A 22,894-nucleotide genomic window follows, 5' to 3' on the forward strand; every position below is an offset into this window, starting at 1 on the left:
TGGCAACCACTACAGTCGAGGAGGTAGCTTCCTTACTCAGCATCCCATTCTTGATTACTTGTTTTCCATTCAAATAATTTACAATGCAAAAGAAACCAAACCGCTGACAGATGTGTACGTTTTCACCGGATGGGGCATCATTCGTCTCAATAAACTAACATTTTTTTGGTTGACACAAATTTACACATCTTGTTGAGGCAACCCTGACACAAAAAAGCAAATTCATAACATTTAAACAAAACGGTGTGTGCACAGGAGACACATAAACATCCTGTTAGAAGAGAATATGTCCCGACATTGCTTAAATTCCTGAGCGCTCACATGATGTGCACTTGTGTATGGATGCTCTGATGGTGCAAACACTTGAATGTGTACAGCCATGCACCAGCACAACAAACATTAGTCAGGCCTTTGTTGGTTTCACTCAGGTCAGAAATCAGAATGAAAACATCTGGATTTATTAACTTTACAACACAGCAACGCTCTCTGCTGATTTATGCTATAAAATCACTATAGAAACTGAAATGGACATACAATATAAATGAGTCACCTGGTGATGAAAAAAAGACTTAAAAAAGCAGCGTAGTCAATGAGTTTAAAGACAATCCATTTCACATCCACTGTCAGCCTTATCTGTACTTGGTTTTTTTTTTGTACAATCACGTCTACATTTCAACTTCACTGTTGATCAGGGACTCAAATACACAAAGAAAAAGTTAGAGCAGGAATAACCAGCATGTTTGTCTAGCGGTCAGTCGTGCTGCCTTCCAATAATGCAAAAGAAAAGTTTAGATCACTTTCATGTTTCACTGGAAAATATCCATAGTGAATTGCTCCTCAAGAGCAATATAGTTTAATAGACTTATAGGAAGTTGTTAAAAAAAAAAAAAAAAAAAAGAACTACACATTTGGATCTCTTGTGCTTTTTCTTCATTAGGCTTAACTTCTTTTGGTTATGCTTTTTCTGGATTTTCTGTTCACAATCTTAGTTTTCACAAATAATTTAGTAGAATCAACAAAACGTATCCAGGCTATCCAGCTACTACAGCTTCATGTTTTGCTTGTCTAATTTTCTCATCTCACTCCAGGAGCAGTAAACAAGAGTATGCCTCAAAATGCTCAGTTATTCCTGCACATTTAACTTTTTTTTTTTTTTATATCACTGAGCAGTCCTTTTTTAATAAAACACAGAGCCAAGAACCTGTGTGCCAAAATGATTTTGAACATCAGATAAAAATTGGAACTCAGACTAAACACAACAGTTCTGCACGTCTCGACTCACAAAGTTTAGCTCTGCAGTTTGGAGGCAGAAATCTGGATTGGAAAAAAAAATGGCACGCACACAACTAATGATGGCAAAAAGCAAGTACAAATAAGGCAAAAGTTTGACAAGAAGTGGAATTTAACAATGAACAAATAAACAACCTAAACCTCTATGTGTCCTCTGGTCTGTCACAACAACAAAAACAACAGACAGGTGTTTTTAACTGAATGTGTCTTACATCATCCTGTTTATTATTACTGAAAGGCTACCTTTCATACACCTGAACGTCTCCCCCCCATACACCCCTGCTGGACAAACAATAAATTACATCCAAACCAGCAAGCATGTTTATTGCTAAAACAGTGATATCTGCTACTTTTATCACATTCTTAGTCTTAGGAATTTAAAGCATAGACATATTATAGACTGAGCCATCATGTGTAGCCAAGATGGGGCAAAAGGCATTACACTGTTCACCCCTGATGGGATAAATAGAATAAAATCCACTGTTGCTGTTGAGGAATTTTATATTTCTACAAATGAAATGAATAGTTACAGTTCCAAAGCTTATGATTACAGAACAAGTTAAAAAAAAAATCACAAAATCTTTACACATACTTGCATCATCATCGAACCAGTTGAAAGCATTAGGCAGGCAGGCACCGGTGGCAAAATATTCTTATCTGTTGTCAAGCAGTTTGTAACACAACATGCTCAGTTCATTTCACTTAGAGATCATCGCTAACATAAAACAGCCAAATTCCCTTTAAATGATTGGTTGCATCTGTTAACACAGTAATTACATATAAGTGCTTGATGATTTACAGGGTAATTGGCACATTTCTTATTTGATAATTAAAAAAAAAACAAAATTATACTCTTGCAGAATCTAAATTCACATGAGAGATCTGTGCGGACACGTAGTGGAGCTCTGAGGAGTTCTTAGTCCTTAACTCGAGGTAAGTTGTATGGGTAGTGTACAAGTGGAAGGCCTCTACTTTGGCAGAAGCAGGATCTGCCACAGGCCTGAACCTGGTCTGAACTGTCTGACACAAACGAATCTCCCTCGTCAGCGTACTCAGACTGCGCAGAGGGTGTGCCGCTTTCGGCCCAAAACCCCTCAGAGCGTTGGCACACTGCGGCTCCAGCCAGGAGGGTGGGACAGCTGTGAGACTTCACCAAATGTCTACAGACTGTGGAGGAGGGGGAAGAGCAGGTCCTGGCATGCAGCGCTGCCTCGCACTGTTTGCATACAACTGTCTCTCCACATAGCTGCGAGTACACACCACAGTCAAAGCCTAGATGGCTGGAGGAGCCTCTGTCTGTGAGCTCCGAACCTCCGCCGCTGTCATCGCAGTGACTTTCAGTGCCAGTCTTGACTTCCCTGGTCAAACCTCCAAGGCCACGTAGTCTCAACCAGTCCTCTCTGAAGGCCGGGCTGAAGAACACGTACAACACTGGGTTCAGACATGCAGGCAGCGGGAAGAAAATGAGAGTGACGGACTTTGCAATCTCTGGGCCTCCAGCTGTAGAGCCGGTCAACAGAGGGGCAAAGGAAAAAGCTGCCACTGGACAGAAGAAGATGCAGTTGGTGAAGATGAGCCAAGCTACATGGCGCAGGGCACCCGTCTGTTCCGGATCTGCCAGCTCCACCCGACCTAGGTGGCAGTACAGCTGGGTGTAAACTGCAGCTGTGAACAGATAAGCCAGGGCGTTGAGCAGCACAAGAATGACAGTAACACTCAGAGCTGGACTCTCCCCACCAGCGAAAGGCAGGCAGAGAGGAGATGAGGACTGCTCGTTGGTTGTGAGGAGAGGAAGGCACGCTCCAGCAGCAGCCAGCAGCCCCAGGAGCGCCGCAGCCACACTGAAGCGACGATTTCTTCTGAAGTATTTGCGATGATGACTGCCGGTCCTCCTGGGCGACATCGTTGCTTTCCCAAGAATCATCCGCACAGCCACGCTGCGCTCCACGGCCGCCAGCGACAATAACAAGACTGACCATTCAGATGAGAAGACAGCTAGAGCTCCTGTGATCTGACAGCCAGGGCCCATCTCCCACCACACCCCGGACTCGGCGAAGGATCCCCACGTAGCAGCATCAAGCACAGTTAACACACCAACATATAAGCCTGTGAGCAAGTTGGCCAGAGCCAGAAGTCCCATCAGCAGCCTGGCTGGAGACAGAGACGGAGTCAGGTAATGGGAAAGACCAGCTGCTCGTTGAATGGGAGAGAAGGTGACGACCAGCACCAGGCTATTAAAGACCAGCGACACCAGACAGATGAACCACACTGTCAGGCGAATCATCCAGTTACCCAGGAGGTGCTCACAAGGCTTAAAGGCTCCTAAAGAAAGAAACAATATGGCATGAAACATAATCAACACTTTACATAACTGTGTCTGGATTGTATCAAAGCTTTTGATTAATACTGAGGCCGTTTACCTGGCGAAGGTGAGCAATGCATAACCATCGAGATTCGTTCCCCATCCTCCCCACCTACAATAACACAAGTGCAAGCATTTAAAAAGTGAAACATAATTGCCAAATAGAAAAAAAAAACTCACTATTTTCAGCATGTTTGTGTGGTTTGTAAGTGTTCTTGACTAAAGCTGGGATAAGGAGTAATTTGTTTATATCAATTAAAACTGATTCAATCTAATATTGATTAATAAAACTCAAAGCATATATACACACACAACAGAAAGGTTGCCTGTGTGGCTTCTGGCCAAAATCAGCATCTAAGTGCAGAGATGATGTTTCCATTCACCACTGGATGACATTCACATGGAAACTATTCAGTAGCTTATTACCTCTGACATTAGCAGCTAACACTAAAGCTGTAGGCTGAAAATGACAGGAAGTGACATCACCAAGCACATTTCACATCTGGACTACAAAATAAATGACAGACCTGCAGTGTTTTCAAGGCCATTATAAGAAAACCTAACATCCCCACGACAAGCTCAAGTTCATTAATTTTCATCTGGTTTTCTGTACAATGCACAACAGACGTCATTTAAAGTTTAATTTTCTCTAGAACGTATTTATAGAAAAGATAAACATATTCAAAAACAGTCTGATGTTATATATGAGATTTACATGACAGCATGTAACAGCTGCTGTATTTCCATGGCAAACTTCTCCCTAATGCAACACACACAGACATGTTATCACATAGTTATCTGAAAAGACCTTAACCAGTAGATAAAAACTGATGCTACATAAATATTTGTTAATAAATTGCTCCTGAATCTGATTTAATCACAACTGAATCAGGCTGTTGTGAATGTCATCTAATCAGTTCAGGATATTAATGGTGATACCTGCTCTATTTCTGGCTGATGCTTCACATTCTTGCTTGTATTGTCTGACAATAAAAAAATACTACAGGGTCATTCCTCAATACTACAAAAACGTGACCTGATAAAGTAGTAAAATGTCTTCATAAGCTGTTAAACATTTTCTGTCACTATGGTATACAGCTGGTATTAAAGACCGAGGAGATTTTTTGCACACTTATAAATGATTATAAATGGTGATTATTTGGCTTGTATGTTGATAGTTCAGTTCCAAAGAAAACACATCTTGAAGCATTCACACCTGTAGATTTCTTCATGTCAGTTTCCTCAGAAGAACTCCTCAGTGACTCACATTCAACAAATGCACAGCACTGGTAGGCGTAAGGGACAGAGATAGACCTACAAACAAACACAATTATACAAATAAAAATGCTTTAAAAAAAAAAAAAAAAGAAAATTCTCTTTTAGAAGCTGTTTAATTCCTACCAAAGTCTGTAAATGCCAACAAAGTGTGGAGAAATTTACAATTAAAGGAAATCTGGAAATTGTAATGCCCTAGTGACCAAGCTGGTAGTAGAAAAAAAAAGGCTTTAACAAAAAAAAAAAAAGTTTGAGTTATGTTTGAAGTGATGATCAATTCTTTTATTACAGAAAATAAATGTGCCATGTCTCTTTAAGCACATTTTTCCATTTATTTTCAGGATATCTGAGATATTAAATGATACCAGTGGTTAAATCTGATTTTGTGCAGCATTCACATACAGTTTGCCATGTTTTCAAAGCATATGTAAAATACCCAGCAATATTTCACGTATTTTAAGTCAAATAAAATTAATATAGTGTACTGTATATTTCTTCTAAATGCAAATCCATAAATATTTGTATTATGAATTTGCTTTTTTCTATTTTATTTATTGAGTACCTTGGCAACTGTTCATTTACTTATGCAGAGAGGTCAATCCAAACAAATATCAAATTGATCCTGAAAACTTTACTTCTTTACCAGAGCACACTAATGTTGCTGCACAGTTCCTATATTAAAGCCTTCATATTTTTTGACAACATACTGTTTTTACATTTGGTCAAATAAAGTTTTTTTTTTCCTCACCGAAGCTTTGGAAGGTTTTTTGCAGTGAGCGTGTTTTTCATCTGAGGATTCCCTGACAGCTTCAGCTGGCTAACAGCGCTTAGTCCACTTGTTGGAAGTCCGGCCAGGGAGTTCATACTCAGATCTCTACAATGATTTACACAAATAGGAAGTTAAGCTATGAGCAACAACAGCAGACAGAAAAAAAAAACTGTACAAGTTCTGCTCTTAAGACCCATTTATGCTTGAAGCAGAAGACAAATATGAAGATTGACAGAAAGTTTTGTCAATCTCTTGCATCGGTTACACATTTTCAAGACCCAGAAAACTGGGCAATACCACCACAAACTGCGGAGGCAGTGTTGAATGTAAAGTGGACGTGCAACCTGTGAAAGGAATAAACTATAGAAGAAGAGAACTGGGAAGAAGATGATGCAGAAACCGCCAAATAAAGAGCACCCGAAGAAGACGCAGAAGATATTAAGAACAGCAAAATACTTAGTTTTTGAAAAGCGGAAACGTCTTCATAACAGCATACTGCTGCTAATATCTAGTGTCATGTGACCTCCTAAATAAGTGCTGCCCACTAACTGACTTAAAACCAAAAGCAAAGTTAAAACGCATAGAAGTATGAGGATGGTGACGTATGGCAATGTTTGAACATCCTCATTTAGATTCGTAAGTGAAAATGAATGGGCCTTTAGTGCAATTAGTAAAATAAAACAAGTAGTAAAATGCGAAGCAAAATAAAAGTAGTAAGATGAAACACTGGTTCTACTCACAAGTTGGTGAGTGCACTGAGGGTGAGGAAAGCATCTCTGTGGATAACTCGGATTTCATTTCTGCTCAAGTCTCTGTACAGCATCACAACACAAACAATGCAGACATAAATGATTTGTTTTGATTTCTTTTACAACTCCACTGTTTGTCACTGAATGTGTATGACTTAGAGGACTTACAGCAAGCGGAGAGCAGAGAGACCCTGAAAAGTGTCCCTGTTGATCTGCTGAATGTGATTGTGCTGAAAACTTCTACAAATTGGAAACAGGGGTTTTGAAGGTTACAAGAAACCACGTTATTTACAGAGTAGTTGAGTAAAAATCTATTTTTTAAGCTTTATTATTCATGTCTCAATGAAATCTGAAATGGCTCTCATATCCTCGACACTCACATCTCCTGCAGCCGGATGCAGCCCTGGAGGGAGGGTAATTGCTTTATCTCATTGTAGGAAAGGTCACTGAAAAAGAAAAATAGGTTCAATTATTAGACAACATGAAAACTGTCGATGATTTTCCAATATCCAATTATTGGGCTGCACGGTGGAACAGTGGTTAGCACTGTGGCCTCACAGCAAGAGGGTCACTGGTTCGATCCTTGGCTGGGGAGGGGTTTGGTCAGTGTCCTTTCTGTGTGGAGTCTGCACACAGAAAGGACAGTCTGTTCTCCCCCTGTATGCGTGGGTTCTCCCACCAAAGACATGTTAATTAATTGGTTACTCTAAATTGCCCCTAGGAGGGCGTGTGTGGCCCTGCAATGGACTGGCGAGCTGTCCAGGGTGTACCCTGCCTGTCGGATAGTGGGATAGGCTCCAGCTTCCCCGCGACCCTGAAGTGGTTCAGAAAATGAATGAATGAACAATTATTGTGTTATAGCCTAAATCTCAATTTAGTCTTTAGTCTTTTCCACATCCTTTTATTTTCATTTGACTTTAAGCTGTGACATCAAAGAACAGATGACTGCATGCAGGTAAATGTTTGTAGAAGGTATGCTTGAAATCAAGGATAGTGCTGCACAAGATGCTGCTGTTCTATAAGGTTACATTTCAATGGAAAATAACCAGAAAAATTCATTTATTATCTCTGTAGACAACATTTTACTCCAATTACCATGTGTACGGTGAACAAAGTGATGATATGTAGCATTGGCAGCATGTTAAACATCAAGACATACTAGCTATTTAGCTAAATTATCATGCCCACCCCACCTGTACTGAATCCCAATTAAAAATCATATATACATGAAAATATATAAGTCTGAAATCGAGATTTACACAAACAAATCATAGAGAATTTGTTCCGTTCCGCAGGTTAAGGAATCAAGTGCTTAATGAAAAAGAAAGGTTTAATATAAGAGATGTCACATGATGCCAGTCATCATGTGACATATGACAGCATTTGCATGACATCCCCCAATTTATTTCCACACAAAGGATGTGTATGCTGCAGCATCAGCCCAGGAGGAATCACCTTGCATCTGCCTCCTGATTGTGGTTTGGAGGAGGAAGCAGGAAAGTTTAACAGCCGCTTCTGCTGCACTTTTTACTGATAGTGAAAGTCACAGACAGTTATGAAACCATCACAGAAATGTGACTTCAGGAGCAAAAGACCAGACAGAAAGACGATTAAAAAAATAACTGGTTTTCTTGTAGCTGAACACTCCTGTAGGCACTGTGTTTAGTTCACCTAGCATAGCAGGCGCCCATAGGGAGAGGCTACATCCTATTGATTCAGCCAGGCGTCTCCTTGACCCACTTTCTCGTCTACACAGATACTAGAACCCACAGAATGCCAGAGAACACACAATATAGAATAACATTTCATATGTATTCTACCATTTTCTACTGGTGAATAAAGTATTTTTAATTTCATTATTGATGATGTCACAACTAATTCAGAAACCAATTTTAATTGGCAAAAAAAAGAAAAAAAAAAAAAAGAAAAAAAAAAAGCCTAATGCGCATGCAAGCATTCCCCGCCCAGTCAGAAGGAAGTATTCACCAACGGCACTGCACATAAAAGGTAGAGGAAAAGTATCTCACAGTGTCCGAAGCAACTTCAGATCCTCACAGAGATCAGCAGGTAATGATGATATTTTAGTTCCTGAAAGAGTCCTGGACATTAAAGAAAGAAAAAAAAATCAATTCTGAGATAAAGACAAGCACAATCAGGAAAACAAGGAATCAACGTTCACTCACAAACTCTCAAGATTATTAGTCCAGGTAAGGATGGGGAAGTCCTGCATCATACTCGCCCCACGCAACATCCTGAAACACATAAAGATGAATTGCAAAACAGATACTATAACCTGCAATGCACAGGTTGGTGTAAATAGCACAACACCTTAAATATATATGTTTTCTTCACTTCTGACTTGAGGACCTTAGACAGAACTACAGTTGTGTCTGACAGCAGGACTTACAGAGAGTGCAGATCAGATAGATTCTGGAAAGCTGAAGCCCCCACAAATGACAGAGGGTTGTCATAAAGATGTCTGGGAGGGCAGAGAAAGCAGAGGGGGTGTGTTACAAAATGCAAAGTGATTGACTATGTGAGTATGGCACCATCTTCTGGACATTAATCTTGTGAAGTTTAGATATTGTGTCTCCTCAGATAATATTGTGTGTGAAATCCCAAAACTTACATGGTTCGTAGCAGAGGGTTGTTATGAAAGGCGCCTTCAGGTATAGATGCAATATTGTTGCTGTGAAAGCCACTAAAAGAAGAAGGTAAAAGAAACAATGTTCAGACACCCTTTTTGATGGTGAATTCATATGATGGAGACAAATCCAATAGAAGTTTAAAAAAAAAAAAAAAAAAAAAAAAGAAACTAGATAAATTAAATAATACATTTATATTCTTTTTTTTTTTTAAAAAATCCTAAACCTAATGTTTTAGGACACAAAATCCAGGTAAAAGCCTTCATAACTTCAGCAGCCTCTAGCTTTGGTAGCTGTATACTCACAGTTCCTTCAGTTTGGGCAACGCCTCTATTGCTTTGGGAAACATCATCAGGTTGTTGAAGTTGAGATCTCTAGACACAGAAAGAAAAATAAAAAAAGCAGGAACTGAGTGGCTTTCTGAAATTATGACATAAGAAATCTCACTGTGTACCCACTAACTCTTCCACCAAGATGATAGGTGCTTTCATGATCAGCTTTACGTGTGTGCCAAACTGTCAAGCAAAATCACACGTACCTACAGGTTCAAATTTCATTCTGCTTTGTGGAGAGACTATTCACAGCAAAAGGAAGTACCCATTACATACCGAGGCAGAATGAGATGGTTTTCTTTAACCCACAGTATAAAGCAGGCTTACTTATTCCAATCCTAGATGATTCAGCAGGTTTTCAATGTATTTCTGCTTCAACACACCTGAATTAAATTAAGTTTGTTAAAATGGATTTAACAGCTTATCAAGTTCTACACAATGTCTCATTAATCTGATTCAGTTGTGTTAAGAGTATACAAGAATATACAGAAAGCCTGCTGGATTATGGTTCTCGCAGGACCAAAATGAATAAAACTGTTATAGAGAATTGGTCAGTATGAATGTGAATAATTACGTGTCTAGTTGTTTTCCTTTTTTAATATATGTTAAGCACATGGCGCTGTTTCATGTATGAAAGGTGCTATACAAATAAATTTTGATTTGTTAATTTTGGTGCATTGATGAGAGCTGCATTCCACTTCTGCACCGTATACATTCCTAAAAAAATACAATACAATATGAAGTTACTCATAACATGGCACACATAAAAAGCCACAGCATAAAAGACTCAATGCATAATTATATTGTGGTGCTCTCAACAGTGGGTCATCTTTATTTATAGGCAATCTTTACTATTTAGTTTTTTACAAAAATAATATATTATAAAAGTAGAAAGCTCATTTTTGTAATGAATCTAGTTTACAATAGGTACTTAAATAAATCTTTTGGGCATTTTACCCAGAAATTTAGCTCTAATTTCATTAAAATCTTTGGTCATTGTCTGTTCTTTAAGGTAAAGATGAAAACAAAAGCCAATATGAGTGTTTTTTTTTTTTTTTTTAAACTTATTTTCATCTAGGAAAGACCTGTTTCACACCGTCCCCTGTTTTCAGCTTCTGGTTTTAAGAAAGGCAGTACTTCATAGTTTCTAAGCAGTATTTGCTAATTCCATATACTTATGTAGTTCAACTCTTTGACAAATCCTCATGCTAAACCGGCTAAATGTCTATTCCACAGACGACAGAAATTGTGAACAGAACATCCGGCTGTAACGTGCAGAGAAAAGCCGCTGCTAAAAATCTACAACACACAACTGTAAAGTACACATAGGCTTACTCTAATAACTGGTCTGTCTGGGTAGCAGATAACTTACTGCAAATATATCTAACGATGATTCAGACCTAAAATAAACCACCAGGACATTACCAGTATCTTGTAAAAGTCTGAGCATTTGCCATTAGGTAATTCTGTCACTAAAAGGTTTATTCATGGCTGTGTGGCAGTAGGAAGTGAAAAGCAGCAGGGTGGAGTCGATAAGCATCATGTACTTTGCTCTATTTATCCTAGAGCAATTAAAAGAGGAAGTGCACACAATGATTTCTGGAGGGTTGGATCAGAGGTGGGTGGGGGAGCTGTTGGCACAGACAAACAACAGTCCAAACACACTTAAACTGACACACACAGACAAAACTACTAAATGACTGCTGACTTACAGTGTCTCCAGGTTAACCAGTCCATTAAAACTGTTGTCTCCAATCTCCTTTATTCTGTTGTTATGAAGATGCCTTAAAAAGAAAAACACAAAGTAACACAGGTGAGATCTTACCAGGTTATAATAAAATTAAGTATCATATTCATTAATAAGACTGTAACTTCAGACTTTAAAATGCTTTCAGAAGATAATTTTTTTAATGAAGAGCATGACGGGGGAATAAGTTGTCTCAGCTGTGTCTATGCTGTAGGCCTGAGTGGACTAATAGATTTTGGTCTCTTCTTCCTGTTTATTCTGACATGTTTATACAAACTCAGAAGCAATATCACTCAATGAGTGTGTGCTTGCATGTATGTGTTTGTACAAGTCTAACAGTAACAGTGGGGGGGTGGGGGGTGGGGTCTAAGTTTGGAAAAATCCCCCAGATTCATAATGTATCACATATCTGAACAAGCTCCAACTCTTTAACATTTCCCCCAATACATAAAACAACCACATTAATTTGATCTTCCATCCACACTTGAGACAGAGCAACCAAATATAATGTATAGGAAGCTGAAATAAAAGAAGCCCTTTTAACTGAATTGTTATTTATGAGCTGTAAAATAAGTCCATTTGAGTAAAAAAGTCACTGACGGGGTGTAGCTATCAGAGATAGATGTGAACACCTGTACTGATTAGTTGTGGCATATGTGTCACGATAATTATAATGAATAATAAAATGAGTTCATTATTTATTCATTCCACATTCATACTTGGTAATGGTAAGTAGAGGTGGGTCAATTTCATAATCAATGCATCGTGATACAACATATTCCAATTAATGATTGATAAATGCTCAAAAACAATTATTTTTCATAATAATTAAATGACAGAAAGTAAAGCAGGAGGCAATAAGTCGCGCTGCCACCCGGACACTTTAGAAAGACAGACCAGAAGTGTGCTCCCCTAAAGTTGGTGGGTGGCAAACAAACAACAGAAATACCAGGAAGTTAGCGCCTCGCCTTGTAGCTACTGTTACTAAGCATTAGATTTTGAAGGCTAGCATTTGGAAAAATTTAGGTTTTTATGGAAGTAAAAACAGACAAGAACTGGACAAGATTTACTACATATGCAACATGTTTAGGGCCTAAATAAAATAAAATATATAATAGTAACACAAACGTGACAGCAGCTTCATTCTCAGCCAGGGTTAAAGGGTGTTGATGTTCCTACTATTGCAAACACATTAATCCTTAAGATTACATGAAAGATGTAAAGACAATATCATGACTGGATTTTTTTTTTATTTATACAATCAGTTAAACAGGATTTTTTTTTTTTTTATGTTAGTTAATTATACCTTAATAACAAATGGTCTCTACTCATCAAAAACACATCCATTCATTCACATTACTGTTGGTATTTCAACTTAAGTAACATCCTGATCACTTTTTCAGTAATTACCCAAGGCTATGTTATCAAACATATCAAAGCTCTGAGTCAGACTGCATGATAAATGAAAAAATAAAAAAGTACACCAGCAGGTTGTTCCTGCTGCTTTGTGTATGACTGAGTAGTGCATGTAGGGTTCTGTTAGATTTCTTGAGATTTTCTATGACTCTGAACTCCTTTTTAATAGCTCCAACTAAAAGCCTTAACTGATATGAGAGGACCGTTTCAGTCACAACATATATGCATTTGCAAATTTTAGTTTTGTTATTCACATTTACTTGTGTTTTCAGTGATTATAAATAAACTGTACCTAATTCAGAAAAACTACGGTGATCAACACTAGAAAACATTCATGTCTAGTTGTCGATACTGTGACACAGACGCAGCTGTCCAGGTACACAGGTAAACCATACTATGAACATTCACTGCTACTGTGTAGATTCATATTGAAAACCACAATTAGAACAGAAGCTTAAGATGACTTACAGCACTACGAGACTGCTGAGGTTTGCAAAGGCGTTGTCTGGTATGTACAGGATGCGGTTGAGTGCTAGTGTCAGAGCCTGAAGGTTCGCCTGATGTCTCAGCGAACCAACTGGGACCTCCGTCAGGTGGTTGTCATCCAACCAGAGGTGGCGCAGCTGCTGAAGGCCTTCAAAACTGTCATCTGGAACTGTTGTAATGTGGTTTGCATCCAGACGGCTACAGAAGAAAGAAGAAGAAAAAAAATAAATAAGGCATTCAATGTATGTATGTGAATAGGACAGGGTATTTCTATGCTTAACAAAAGTTTTGTGTCATTCATAAATATTTCCAAGGACATATGAATACAGCTTAGTTTATTTAATGGGCTCAAATACAATAAAAATACACTCTGCCAAATATTATTATTAGAGACATCAGAACAATGTTTTCTTCCTAATCATTTCTCCATATCAAGATAATGATGGTGCTAAATAAAACTGTTATTGTTTAACAATTTAATCCATTTTAATTTTCAAATCAAGTATTATCTGATCATTTTAAAAGTAGTGTTTTGGTACCATCATTGAGAGAGAAAAAAACAAAAAAAAACAAAACAGAAAAAAACACATGACACTCAACACTACAACTGCAAACTAAAACCAAACCTTGATGAAGTTCTACTCAGCAAGAGTTTTGGTAGGATGGAAGGAAATGTTCATTATTTAACAGCTATTATAAAAGGCACAAGTACTCTCTTTATCAACCATCCATCCATTTTTGCCAGCAACCCTCCATAACTAAGAGTCTCACCCTCCCTCAAAATTCCTCAAGTGTCTGAGTAGAAGGAAAACAAATGTTGATGGACATTTAGTTCTCAAAGGCTCAATACAAAGCAAGTCCTTCCTGTGCCAAAGCATATTACTTCAGTACAGACTTTAAAACCTCACATAGAAAGGACATTGGTTAAAAAGGACAGAAAGAAGAGGAGGAAAGAGAAGAAAACAGGGAGGATTCAGAGGAGTGGCAGCTGAAAGTTGAGTTTTCAGCACATTTTTCCAAATGGATCCATTCCTCCATAACTGTCTGCCAAGCTCAAAGGCTCATTGGTGGAGGGAGGTGGCACAAATAAAGCTAAATAGACCTTCAAGTCACAGTTAAAAAAAAAACACATCGTATTAAACATGTAAGGAAGTGGGGCAGGATATTGTGAGAGCACTGCCATTTACAAGCAAAAACAAGAATGCTCTCAAACTAATACATAAAAAATCAGAGAAAATAGCTGTTAATCTGAGGGCCCACTTTATTTTTACAGTTGCAAAGTTAGGTTGTTTAGCTAAATACAGCAAGAGGAGAAATGTGTGGGATAAAAGACAAATCAATGTTTTTCTGTTGCGTCAACGTTAACAATCACAAAATATACATGTAATTTAAAAAAAAAGAGAGGTTCTCAGACATAAGCAATATTTACAGTAATAAAATGCAAACTTAAGAAAGACTAACTGTATGCAGTCTGATACACAATGTGACCCGCACTTCAAGACTGCTGTGTGAAAATACTACTATCTTTATTTGTCTGCATTCTGACAAGAGTACAGCAAAGAGACAGTACAGTCATGCGAGCAAATATTCAAATTCATAGCAAGGCGTTGCAGTATATTGAGCTAAATACTAGTTTGGGAGGTACTTTATTCATGATTTTAAATTAATCAGTATCATCTGTAATTTTGTTATACTATTTTAGACAATGATAAAACTGAATATTGAATGAGATTCAAATACTAAATTATAATTTAATTACAGCCCATTTTCCCAGTAACTTAGCCCCTAATACATTTCACCAGTGTGATGGCACCATGGAACAGTCAAGGATTTCCAAATTCACCAGACTTTGAAATCAGAGAATCAGAAACGGGCTTCCTAAATAAGTTTCTTTAAATGGGTTAGTATGGGCCAAAATTATGTCAAACTAATAGCAGCAGGGATAAAAGAAAATCATCAATTACCAAAGAGTAAAAGCAAAAGTATGAACATCAGTTCTAAGCATACCTTCAGTCCATCTTATACAACCTGACATAAACAGCTTATCTGTTGTCTACCGAGCCATTCTTGCCTGCATTTGTTAGGCAAATGTTCAGCACCAAACGTTTAGATCTTTACATACATTAGTAGATAAACTGTTCTACAGAACTATCAGTGGAGCAGCCTATTCATTATCTTTGTGAGTAACATACAAGAGTTTGTTAGTTTTTGCACAAAAATGTAAGAAAAATAAATTTTAAGAGGTTGACTTTGGATTTTAGGTTTCATAAGTACTCCATTTCGCTATTCATTGTCACTTGAAGAAAGGAGAAGAAAGGAAAACTTCATAAAACTTAATATCAGTGTTTTACTGTTTATTAAAGTCATTTGTTAACGTGTACACTTGTATACGTGAGATCAGTATTATCTTATTGGTTTTTTTTTTTAATATACAGTAGTTGCAGTTCCACAGCTCTGTTAAGTCTTTGGCAGCTTACAAAAAACAAACATTACAGATCAAAAGTAGTTATTTAAACAAGATGGTGGCTTTTACAAAAGGTTGCTACAGTCTCAAATTCTTCCGAAATGTGTTAATACAAGACGGTAAATGCAACTTATAATAAAAAAAGAGTTTTTGAAAGACAATTCCCCAAAAGTACTTGTGATCTTGTAAGCGTGTGTGTTTGCAGATGACTTACAGAGACTGGAGAGAATGAAGACTTTTCAGCGCTGCACTAGGAACAGATTTGAGCTGATTATTCTGTAGCATCCTGCACAGAAAATGTCAGTTTAAGTCACAATGCTTTGCACACACTTACTGAAGAATTCAAGGAATATGTATCGATATGTGCACCCAATGGTGCAACCAGTTTTCTGAAGCTTTCCTATATGTTATTGCTGCTTATAAGGTTAAATGTTGGTTGCAGTTATTTTAATAAATGGAAATAAACAGTTGTTTTAGTCTGAGTTTTTCTGAACTAATACAGATGGGTTAAAAAATTTGCCATCTTTAGCCAAGATCGTAAAGAAACCTCAAACATCACCAGGAATACAAGTTGTACACATATGTAAACCAACCCAAATCTTAAATCCTAAAGGGACACTATAACTTTTAATCCAAACATTAGTCTAATGTGAAATAGATGATGTCTGGGGTCAATGTACATTGCTTGGCGTGTGTTGGCAGTTTGAGAAAGCCATTCTCTTCATAAACCAATCATTGTATCTTTTGCCCATCTCTCATGCAATCATGTGACCTGGGTGCTTTGCTTTTGGAATCTGATGAAAAAACAGCACGGATGGAATTCCCACTCTTTTTGTCTCAGTATTATTAGACTGGTACGTTAGCTCTTTACCTGATGTGCAAACAGACCAAAATGTGATGTATTTTTTCCAGATTCTTTAGCCAATGTTTATTCAAAACAATGATAGTAAGTGCCTGATATCCTGCATAACATTGTAGTCTGTGTCTTTATTTTACACTTTAGTCAAAGCTAAATGAGGCTAGTGGAAGCTAATTGGTAACAGGTCAAAGACGTGACTCCCTGGACATTTTGCACAAGTTGGGCTGGTTTGCATGCAATAAATGCATTTCTTATACTGTAATTTCTGGGCTATAAGCCACTACAATTTGAATTATCCAGGTTAAACAATAGTGTGGCTAATGGATGGATTTTTACTTTATAACGAGTCATTTGTGCTTAGTGCACACACATTTGTCATGGAAAACACATGAAGAAATGCATACGATGCAGTCTTCAAGTTCAAGGCAATTGATGTAGCTGCTGAGAAAGGAAACAGCTGCTGCAAGCTCGGTAAAGGTGTGGCTTACATTCAGGTGTGATTAATAAACTGGAAATTATGGTAATTTATGTAAATATCAAAGAAGTAACAGAACAATTAGCAACTGGCCTGGTTTAGTTTTATGTTTTGGGGTTTTTTTTTGTTCAACAGAAAGTAGCAATACTGTAATGTCCCATAAGCTAAGCACTAATGCTGATGTTTTCATAACAATGTGTAAAAGTTACTTCTCTATTTGATACTCAAAACTTATAGTAACTTTATAGTAACTTTATATTACTTTATAGTAATGGTTTTGGGGAAGCGTTTTTTTTTTTTTTTTTGGTTTTTTGTGAGTATCACAGATGGACACTGTTTAATTTTGTGACAGTGTTGTGTAGCCTGTGGGAAGTTACAAGTTTGGCAAAAAGTTACACTGTATCCATTTAAGTTAAATATAGGTAAAACATTTCCCTCCCTTTTTTCTATTTGTACAGTTACAACAGATAAATAAATTAGTTCACTCCATAAACATTTACAATGCCTTTGTGTAATTAGTTTCGCTCCAGAGGCCTGACCTGTTGCACTTTCAACCTTTCGCTCAGTCAACAGGGAAGTGATTTGAGTCTTTCTCTATACGTCTTAAATGTTTATATGATGAGGGTGTGATGCCTGATCCAAATTATGCAGTACTAATTTTCTGGCATGGCTTCATATGACCTCTCTCACTAACAGAGTAATATCTGAAACAGTAATGCAAAGAAGATTAAAGATATATTAGGAGAATATTTAAAATGGTAATGGCAGAAAGAACAAAAGTCATACCACACACACACAAAACAAAAATGTCCCGTTTGTGAAAAACTTCATGTTGTCACGGGTACGTGTGTGTTGACATTGGCGGGGAGGGTGCATGCTTACAGGACTTTCAGCTGATGCAGTCCAGAGAGGGCATCAGGGTGGATGAATGTCAGGTCATTCCCTGCAAGTCGTCTGGAGAGACAAAGAATAAAAAAAGAAATATTAAAAAAAAAAACTATCAATTATTATAATAATAGAATAATGTCATTTTAAAATGTTTAAAAAAAATCATTTGCAGGGAAACAAATATTTCTAAAGGAAGCAATGCATAACATTGAGAACTCCAAGCTTCTGAGCCGGTTAAATGTGGAGCATGGGGTGTTAAAAACTTGTGTCTTTGCCATGGCCTGTCATCACTTCGTCTGTCACCAGAGATTAGAGCAATTCCTGGATATTCCCCCTTAGACCCTCTCTGAACAACATTATATTCGGTACTCTGCGTTAGAGTTTAAAAATCACTTTTCTTGAGGCTGACTTGATGTGCAGATATAAATCTTATTCTCATCAGAAAGCTGTTTCAGTCCTTGTTTTGATTTTTGGTGAGACAGAGGGGACACCTCCCTTTCCTGTTAGGAACAGGAAGTATATAGGAAACAAGGGTGTAAATAAGCACTGGAGAAATTGACTGGGACACAGAGCCCAATTACAGTATCTGGCCAAGAAGATTAGCAATAGATTTATCACTCTGCCAAGTGAGTGAAGCCAGGCTGAACTCCCCAACAACAAGACCTGCTATGTGTGAGGCTAAAAGTAAAAGCAGACTGTGTGAAAAGACCACTTGTCAGTTATGTTGCCATAAAACTGGTCTTTTGGTACCAAGTTATACTATAGCATTAGAGTCCTTCTGTACTGTTAAACAATTCTGCATAAAAATACATCCGGTTACACAAATACACATGTCAATGTCATAATCAATGTTATGGTATATTCATTCAAATCTTCCAATTGTAGTGCTGTTTAGTGTATGTGGTTCTAAACTTGAAGGGAGTTGCTACTGACAAGACCTCTTCCACGAAAAGTTCAATAAAGTAAACTGCACTTACCTGGGATGTTAGAAAAACATTCATTAAATTACTTTGAACGTTAAAGTCCACAACTGACCACTAAAAAAAACAAAAAAACAATAATAAAGACTGCATCTACTATGATACATGTTGTTAGCAAGATGTCTTGTGACAATGTTGTGAAAACATATTCTAAACACCAAATTAATAAAGACTAAAATGTGGAGTTCCAACTACAGTACAAGTTGTAAAATGCCCCCAAATTCCAGATGACATGAGTCTTGCCCTCCAGCTGTTGAGTCACTTCAGTTCATCACTGATGTGGTCAATTTAATATGACCAACTCTTCACACAGCCAGAACATGCAAAACTACACAGTACAGTAGGATAGTGGTTAGCATTATGGGCTGAAAGCAAGAATGGTAAATGGATTTGTACTTATATAGCGCTTTTCTAGTCATGCAGACCACTCGAAGCGCTTTACACTACTTGTCACAATCAACCATTCACACACACACTCATTCATCACACTCATACCCCGATAGGCACATGGGGTTCAGTGTCTTGCCCTGGGACACTTCGGCATTTTAGTCAGGGGAAGCTTGGAATTGATCCCCCAACTTTCCAGTTGAAGGAGGACTGCTCTTCCTCCTGAGCTCCATATCAAGAAGGTTGCTGGTTGAGCTATGGCTTTTGGGAGGTTTGAACAGTGGCTCTCACACTGTGGAGTTTGCATGGGTACTCCAGCTTCCTTCCACCCACAAGACATGAGTATTAGGTAATTGCTATGATTAATTTGGTAACTTATCACATGTAAGTCACTTTGAGTAAAAGTGTCTGCCAAATAACTATAGAATAGAACGTGTAGCTAGTGTTTTAAGTGAGGAAGAACCACATGGTTTGATCATTTTAAGGTTTTGCAATATAGGGTGCATTCACATCAGAATAGTTTGCTTAGACTCGGCCTGATTGTGGATTCGGCTCAGTTGTAGGGGGATGTATCCATGCGGACAGAGATAGTGTTCATGCTGTACTTTGGTTAAACGAGCCAAACCATTAGAAAATATAAATGGACTGAGACCTGCGTTTGTAGGCGGACTGAGTCTGCTTCTTTGATCTGAATCAGAATTTGTTTGGCACATTCACATTACCCCAAATGAAGTGGACTTTCCGAGCAAAGGACTAGGACTTGAATCAAAAAGGCTGATATGAATATGTCCATAAACCTCTCCTCTTACACTTGAAATCAAATTGAACATGTTGTTCAGGCATTTAACTGATCTCATTGAAGAAAATTAAAATCCTTTACTTTCAAACCTTCCATGTCTACCTTCATCGTCAACAATTTCAGAGAAGGGGAAAAAACAATTAAAATTATTTTTTTGGTCAAGTCTTGTGTCATAATTTACAAAATAAAGCCTAATTCAGATAATAAATTATGTCATAATACATTTGACTTCCAAAGAAAAAAATGAAAAAAAAAAAACAAAACAAAAAAAAACACTTCTGTTTAATCCAAATTGGTACCCCTTCCCCAGCAGCTTTTCACATGCATAATGGAAACCATTTGTAATACTTAGCAGATCTAGCTGTGATGATGTCTTTTACCTCAGTTCCTGTTAATAAGATAAATATTTATCTTATTATGTTTTAATAACCAAAGTAACTGAATTTTAAGGAGCCACTTCAGGTACCTCCAGATAGGGCTGGGCGATTAATCAGATTTTAATCTCAATTATGATCTGGGTTTTCAACGATCATAAAAATTTTCTTCAACATTTGAACTGGGCAAGCCGAACACTGAACTACTGGCCGACTGATTGAAGACTAATATCAGAGAAACACATTTCAAAGTATGTGGTCCCTCACCTTTGATTCCAGATTTAACTACCAACAAAATGGAACATATCAACAACATTTCTTTGACACAGATGAACTGAAATCTTAAGTGACAATCCATCACTGGTTAAACTCAAGAATATAAACAAACTGCAAAAAGAGGGAGAATACTTCTGTCATCACGTCTGTTAAGCTTTTGGCAAGTAAGGAAAACAGTGGAGATTGCGTGACTAAGAAGGAGGAATATGTCTCCTTGTATGAGGATGGCCTTCTCTCTCTCTCTCTCTCTCTCTCTCTCTCTCTCTCTCACGCTCCCTGTTTTTGCCCTCAGGGCCCACGCTTTGGTTCACTAACGCTGCTGCAGCCCTCGAGCAAAAAAGTCATTCTCTGAAGTTCACTAAGACAAGCTTTCTGATTACTTCCCAGAAAAAAGGTTAAACAAACACATAAATGAAGTAAGGGTTTGTGTCAGTCAAAATACCTTTCTGCAAAAAAGACAACAGTCCATCAGTTACAATGATTTAAAGGAAAGATAGAAGTTGCAGAGACTGGTTGGAGTTTTTTTTTTTTTTTTTTAGCTAAGACTTGTTGCCATGGTTACCATTGTTTTGCCCTCTTCCTTCCTGCTTTGCATTCCTCCACACAATGCGTTGAAAACTAAATTGCCTTTCAACAAAGCAGATTGGAGTAGTGTAAGGAAAAGCAGAGGGTGAAGACTCGACTGGTTGAAAGATGCCCAAGAACTGAAAAAAGCACGGCAACAAAGTGGAGTTGGAACTGCCCGAGTATGTTCACTCGCTTGTCATTTTGTATTCTAAGGGTTGAATGTTACCTGATATCAGGTAGACTGATTTTATCTTCAACACACAGCAACATCAAGCCAGACAGCTGAGTGTTTAAAGAGCAAAGCCCCAGTACATTCATGCACTGTTTCTGCCCTTGTAATCTCTTAAAAGCTAAAATCCCCATCGGATGTCACACACATTGTTGCTTCAGTGTATGCTTTCTTACCACACCTTTTTAATTGAGCTTTACGGCATCTTTTATAACAGCTCTTGCACAATTCACAAATGCTGAGTGATTTGTTACCTCACACTTTTTTTTCTTCATCTCAGATGGAGGGCATGTCACATCCCTACATCATTTGTCTTACAGCACAAACAGAAACATCCAGGTGGATATCAGTGCGAGGATTGTATAAAAAAAAAAAAAAAAAAAATTCTGGCAACCTTTTTTTTTTTTTCTACTTACATTTTTTTTTTTTTAAGATTTAGTTAAGTATACAAGCACATCACATGGATAGATATTTTACCATTTATCATATTTCAACATTTTCATGAACATGTTTTGGAAAGGTGGTTGACTGACTAGGCGCACACATGTAGGTAACTTATTTAGTTAACTTATTCTGTAATTTGCTTTTAAATTAATACACTTTCCTTTTGAGTTACCAGTTCCTGAGAGGTTGCTATGTGGGAGTTACCAGCCCTGCTAAGGCAAAGAGTCCAAGCCAGGGCTGGACGATATGACAAAAATCTCATATCCCGATACAGCTCATTTTATATCCCCATAACGATATTAAAATTGTTTGTGTAATTTTGTGTCAGTAATCAGTTATTTGTCAGATTTGCTTGGTAACGGCAGTATTGATCTCCTTCCATTTGGTGGAACTATGGCCATATGACATTTTACGGGTAAATGCCTGTTGCAAAGTTTGCATCTGGAGTTTATTATGAGCACTTTTACCACCACTTGAAGTTGCTTTTGCGGCTTTTGCTCGTTAATTCTATATATTCTTTGTCCTGATTGTTGGGCAGATGATAAACTGAGTTAAAACTTAAAGTTAGTTGTGTCTGAGACTGTTGTTGGGACTGTGACCTAATCTGTTGTTGGTTTTTTATATACAAACCACATCCATGCGACATAAATGTCCCTTTTTTTATGAACAAGCTCATTGGTTTCGGTTGGCTGGTCATCTTTTAGTGATTTACCCTGCTCTGAAATGCGTCTGTTACAGCCTTCCTCCATGTTTGTTTATATTGCAGCATGCATGCGGTAAATCGCATCTTGTTTTAGCAACTTCTCGTGCCGTGAACAAGTCGTCAGGCTTTTCTTCTGTTTTTTTTCGTTTTATTTTTTGCTTTATTTGGGACATTTTGATGTGTTAAGCTCTTTTTTCCCCTGATAGTACAGTGCTAAAAAGTAACCTGGGTAGTTAAATCTTGGCTGTAGTTTGTTTACATAGAAATTTTATTCACCGCTTTGTTTCAAAACGGCCTGATCTGCGAGAACAGACATTTCTCTGGTGTGCCTGTTTGTTTGGGCAGCTAGTACTTCAGTTTCCTATGTTGTTTTTTATT

At 37.7% G+C, this 22,894-nt stretch overlaps 1 protein-coding gene across 1 annotated transcript in view; it reads right to left on the reverse strand.

The window, feature by feature from the left end:
* Positions 1-4: 4 nt before the first annotated feature.
* The window catches only part of lgr4 (leucine-rich repeat containing G protein-coupled receptor 4), a 33,864-nt gene continuing 10,974 nt past the window's right edge, over positions 5-22,894 (reverse strand). Inside the window, exons 3-18 of the mRNA XM_079242032.1 lie at positions 17,752-17,823; positions 15,750-15,821; positions 13,054-13,269; positions 11,135-11,206; positions 9,396-9,464; positions 9,075-9,146; positions 8,853-8,924; positions 8,629-8,697; positions 8,473-8,544; positions 6,826-6,891; positions 6,614-6,685; positions 6,437-6,508; positions 5,676-5,801; positions 4,869-4,966; positions 3,711-3,764; positions 5-3,612 (exon numbers count right to left, since the gene is read on the reverse strand). Of these exons, the coding sequence (XP_079098158.1) occupies positions 2,207-3,612; positions 3,711-3,764; positions 4,869-4,966; positions 5,676-5,801; positions 6,437-6,508; positions 6,614-6,685; positions 6,826-6,891; positions 8,473-8,544; positions 8,629-8,697; positions 8,853-8,924; positions 9,075-9,146; positions 9,396-9,464; positions 11,135-11,206; positions 13,054-13,269; positions 15,750-15,821; positions 17,752-17,823 (2,680 nt within the window). The 3' untranslated portion in view covers positions 5-2,206. The remainder of the gene's footprint in view (positions 3,613-3,710; positions 3,765-4,868; positions 4,967-5,675; positions 5,802-6,436; positions 6,509-6,613; positions 6,686-6,825; positions 6,892-8,472; positions 8,545-8,628; positions 8,698-8,852; positions 8,925-9,074; positions 9,147-9,395; positions 9,465-11,134; positions 11,207-13,053; positions 13,270-15,749; positions 15,822-17,751; positions 17,824-22,894) is intronic.

The sequence above is a fragment of the Telmatherina bonti genome (assembly GCF_933228915.1).
Source record: "Telmatherina bonti genome assembly, chromosome: 1".
Lineage (NCBI taxonomy): Eukaryota > Metazoa > Chordata > Actinopteri > Atheriniformes > Telmatherinidae > Telmatherina > Telmatherina bonti.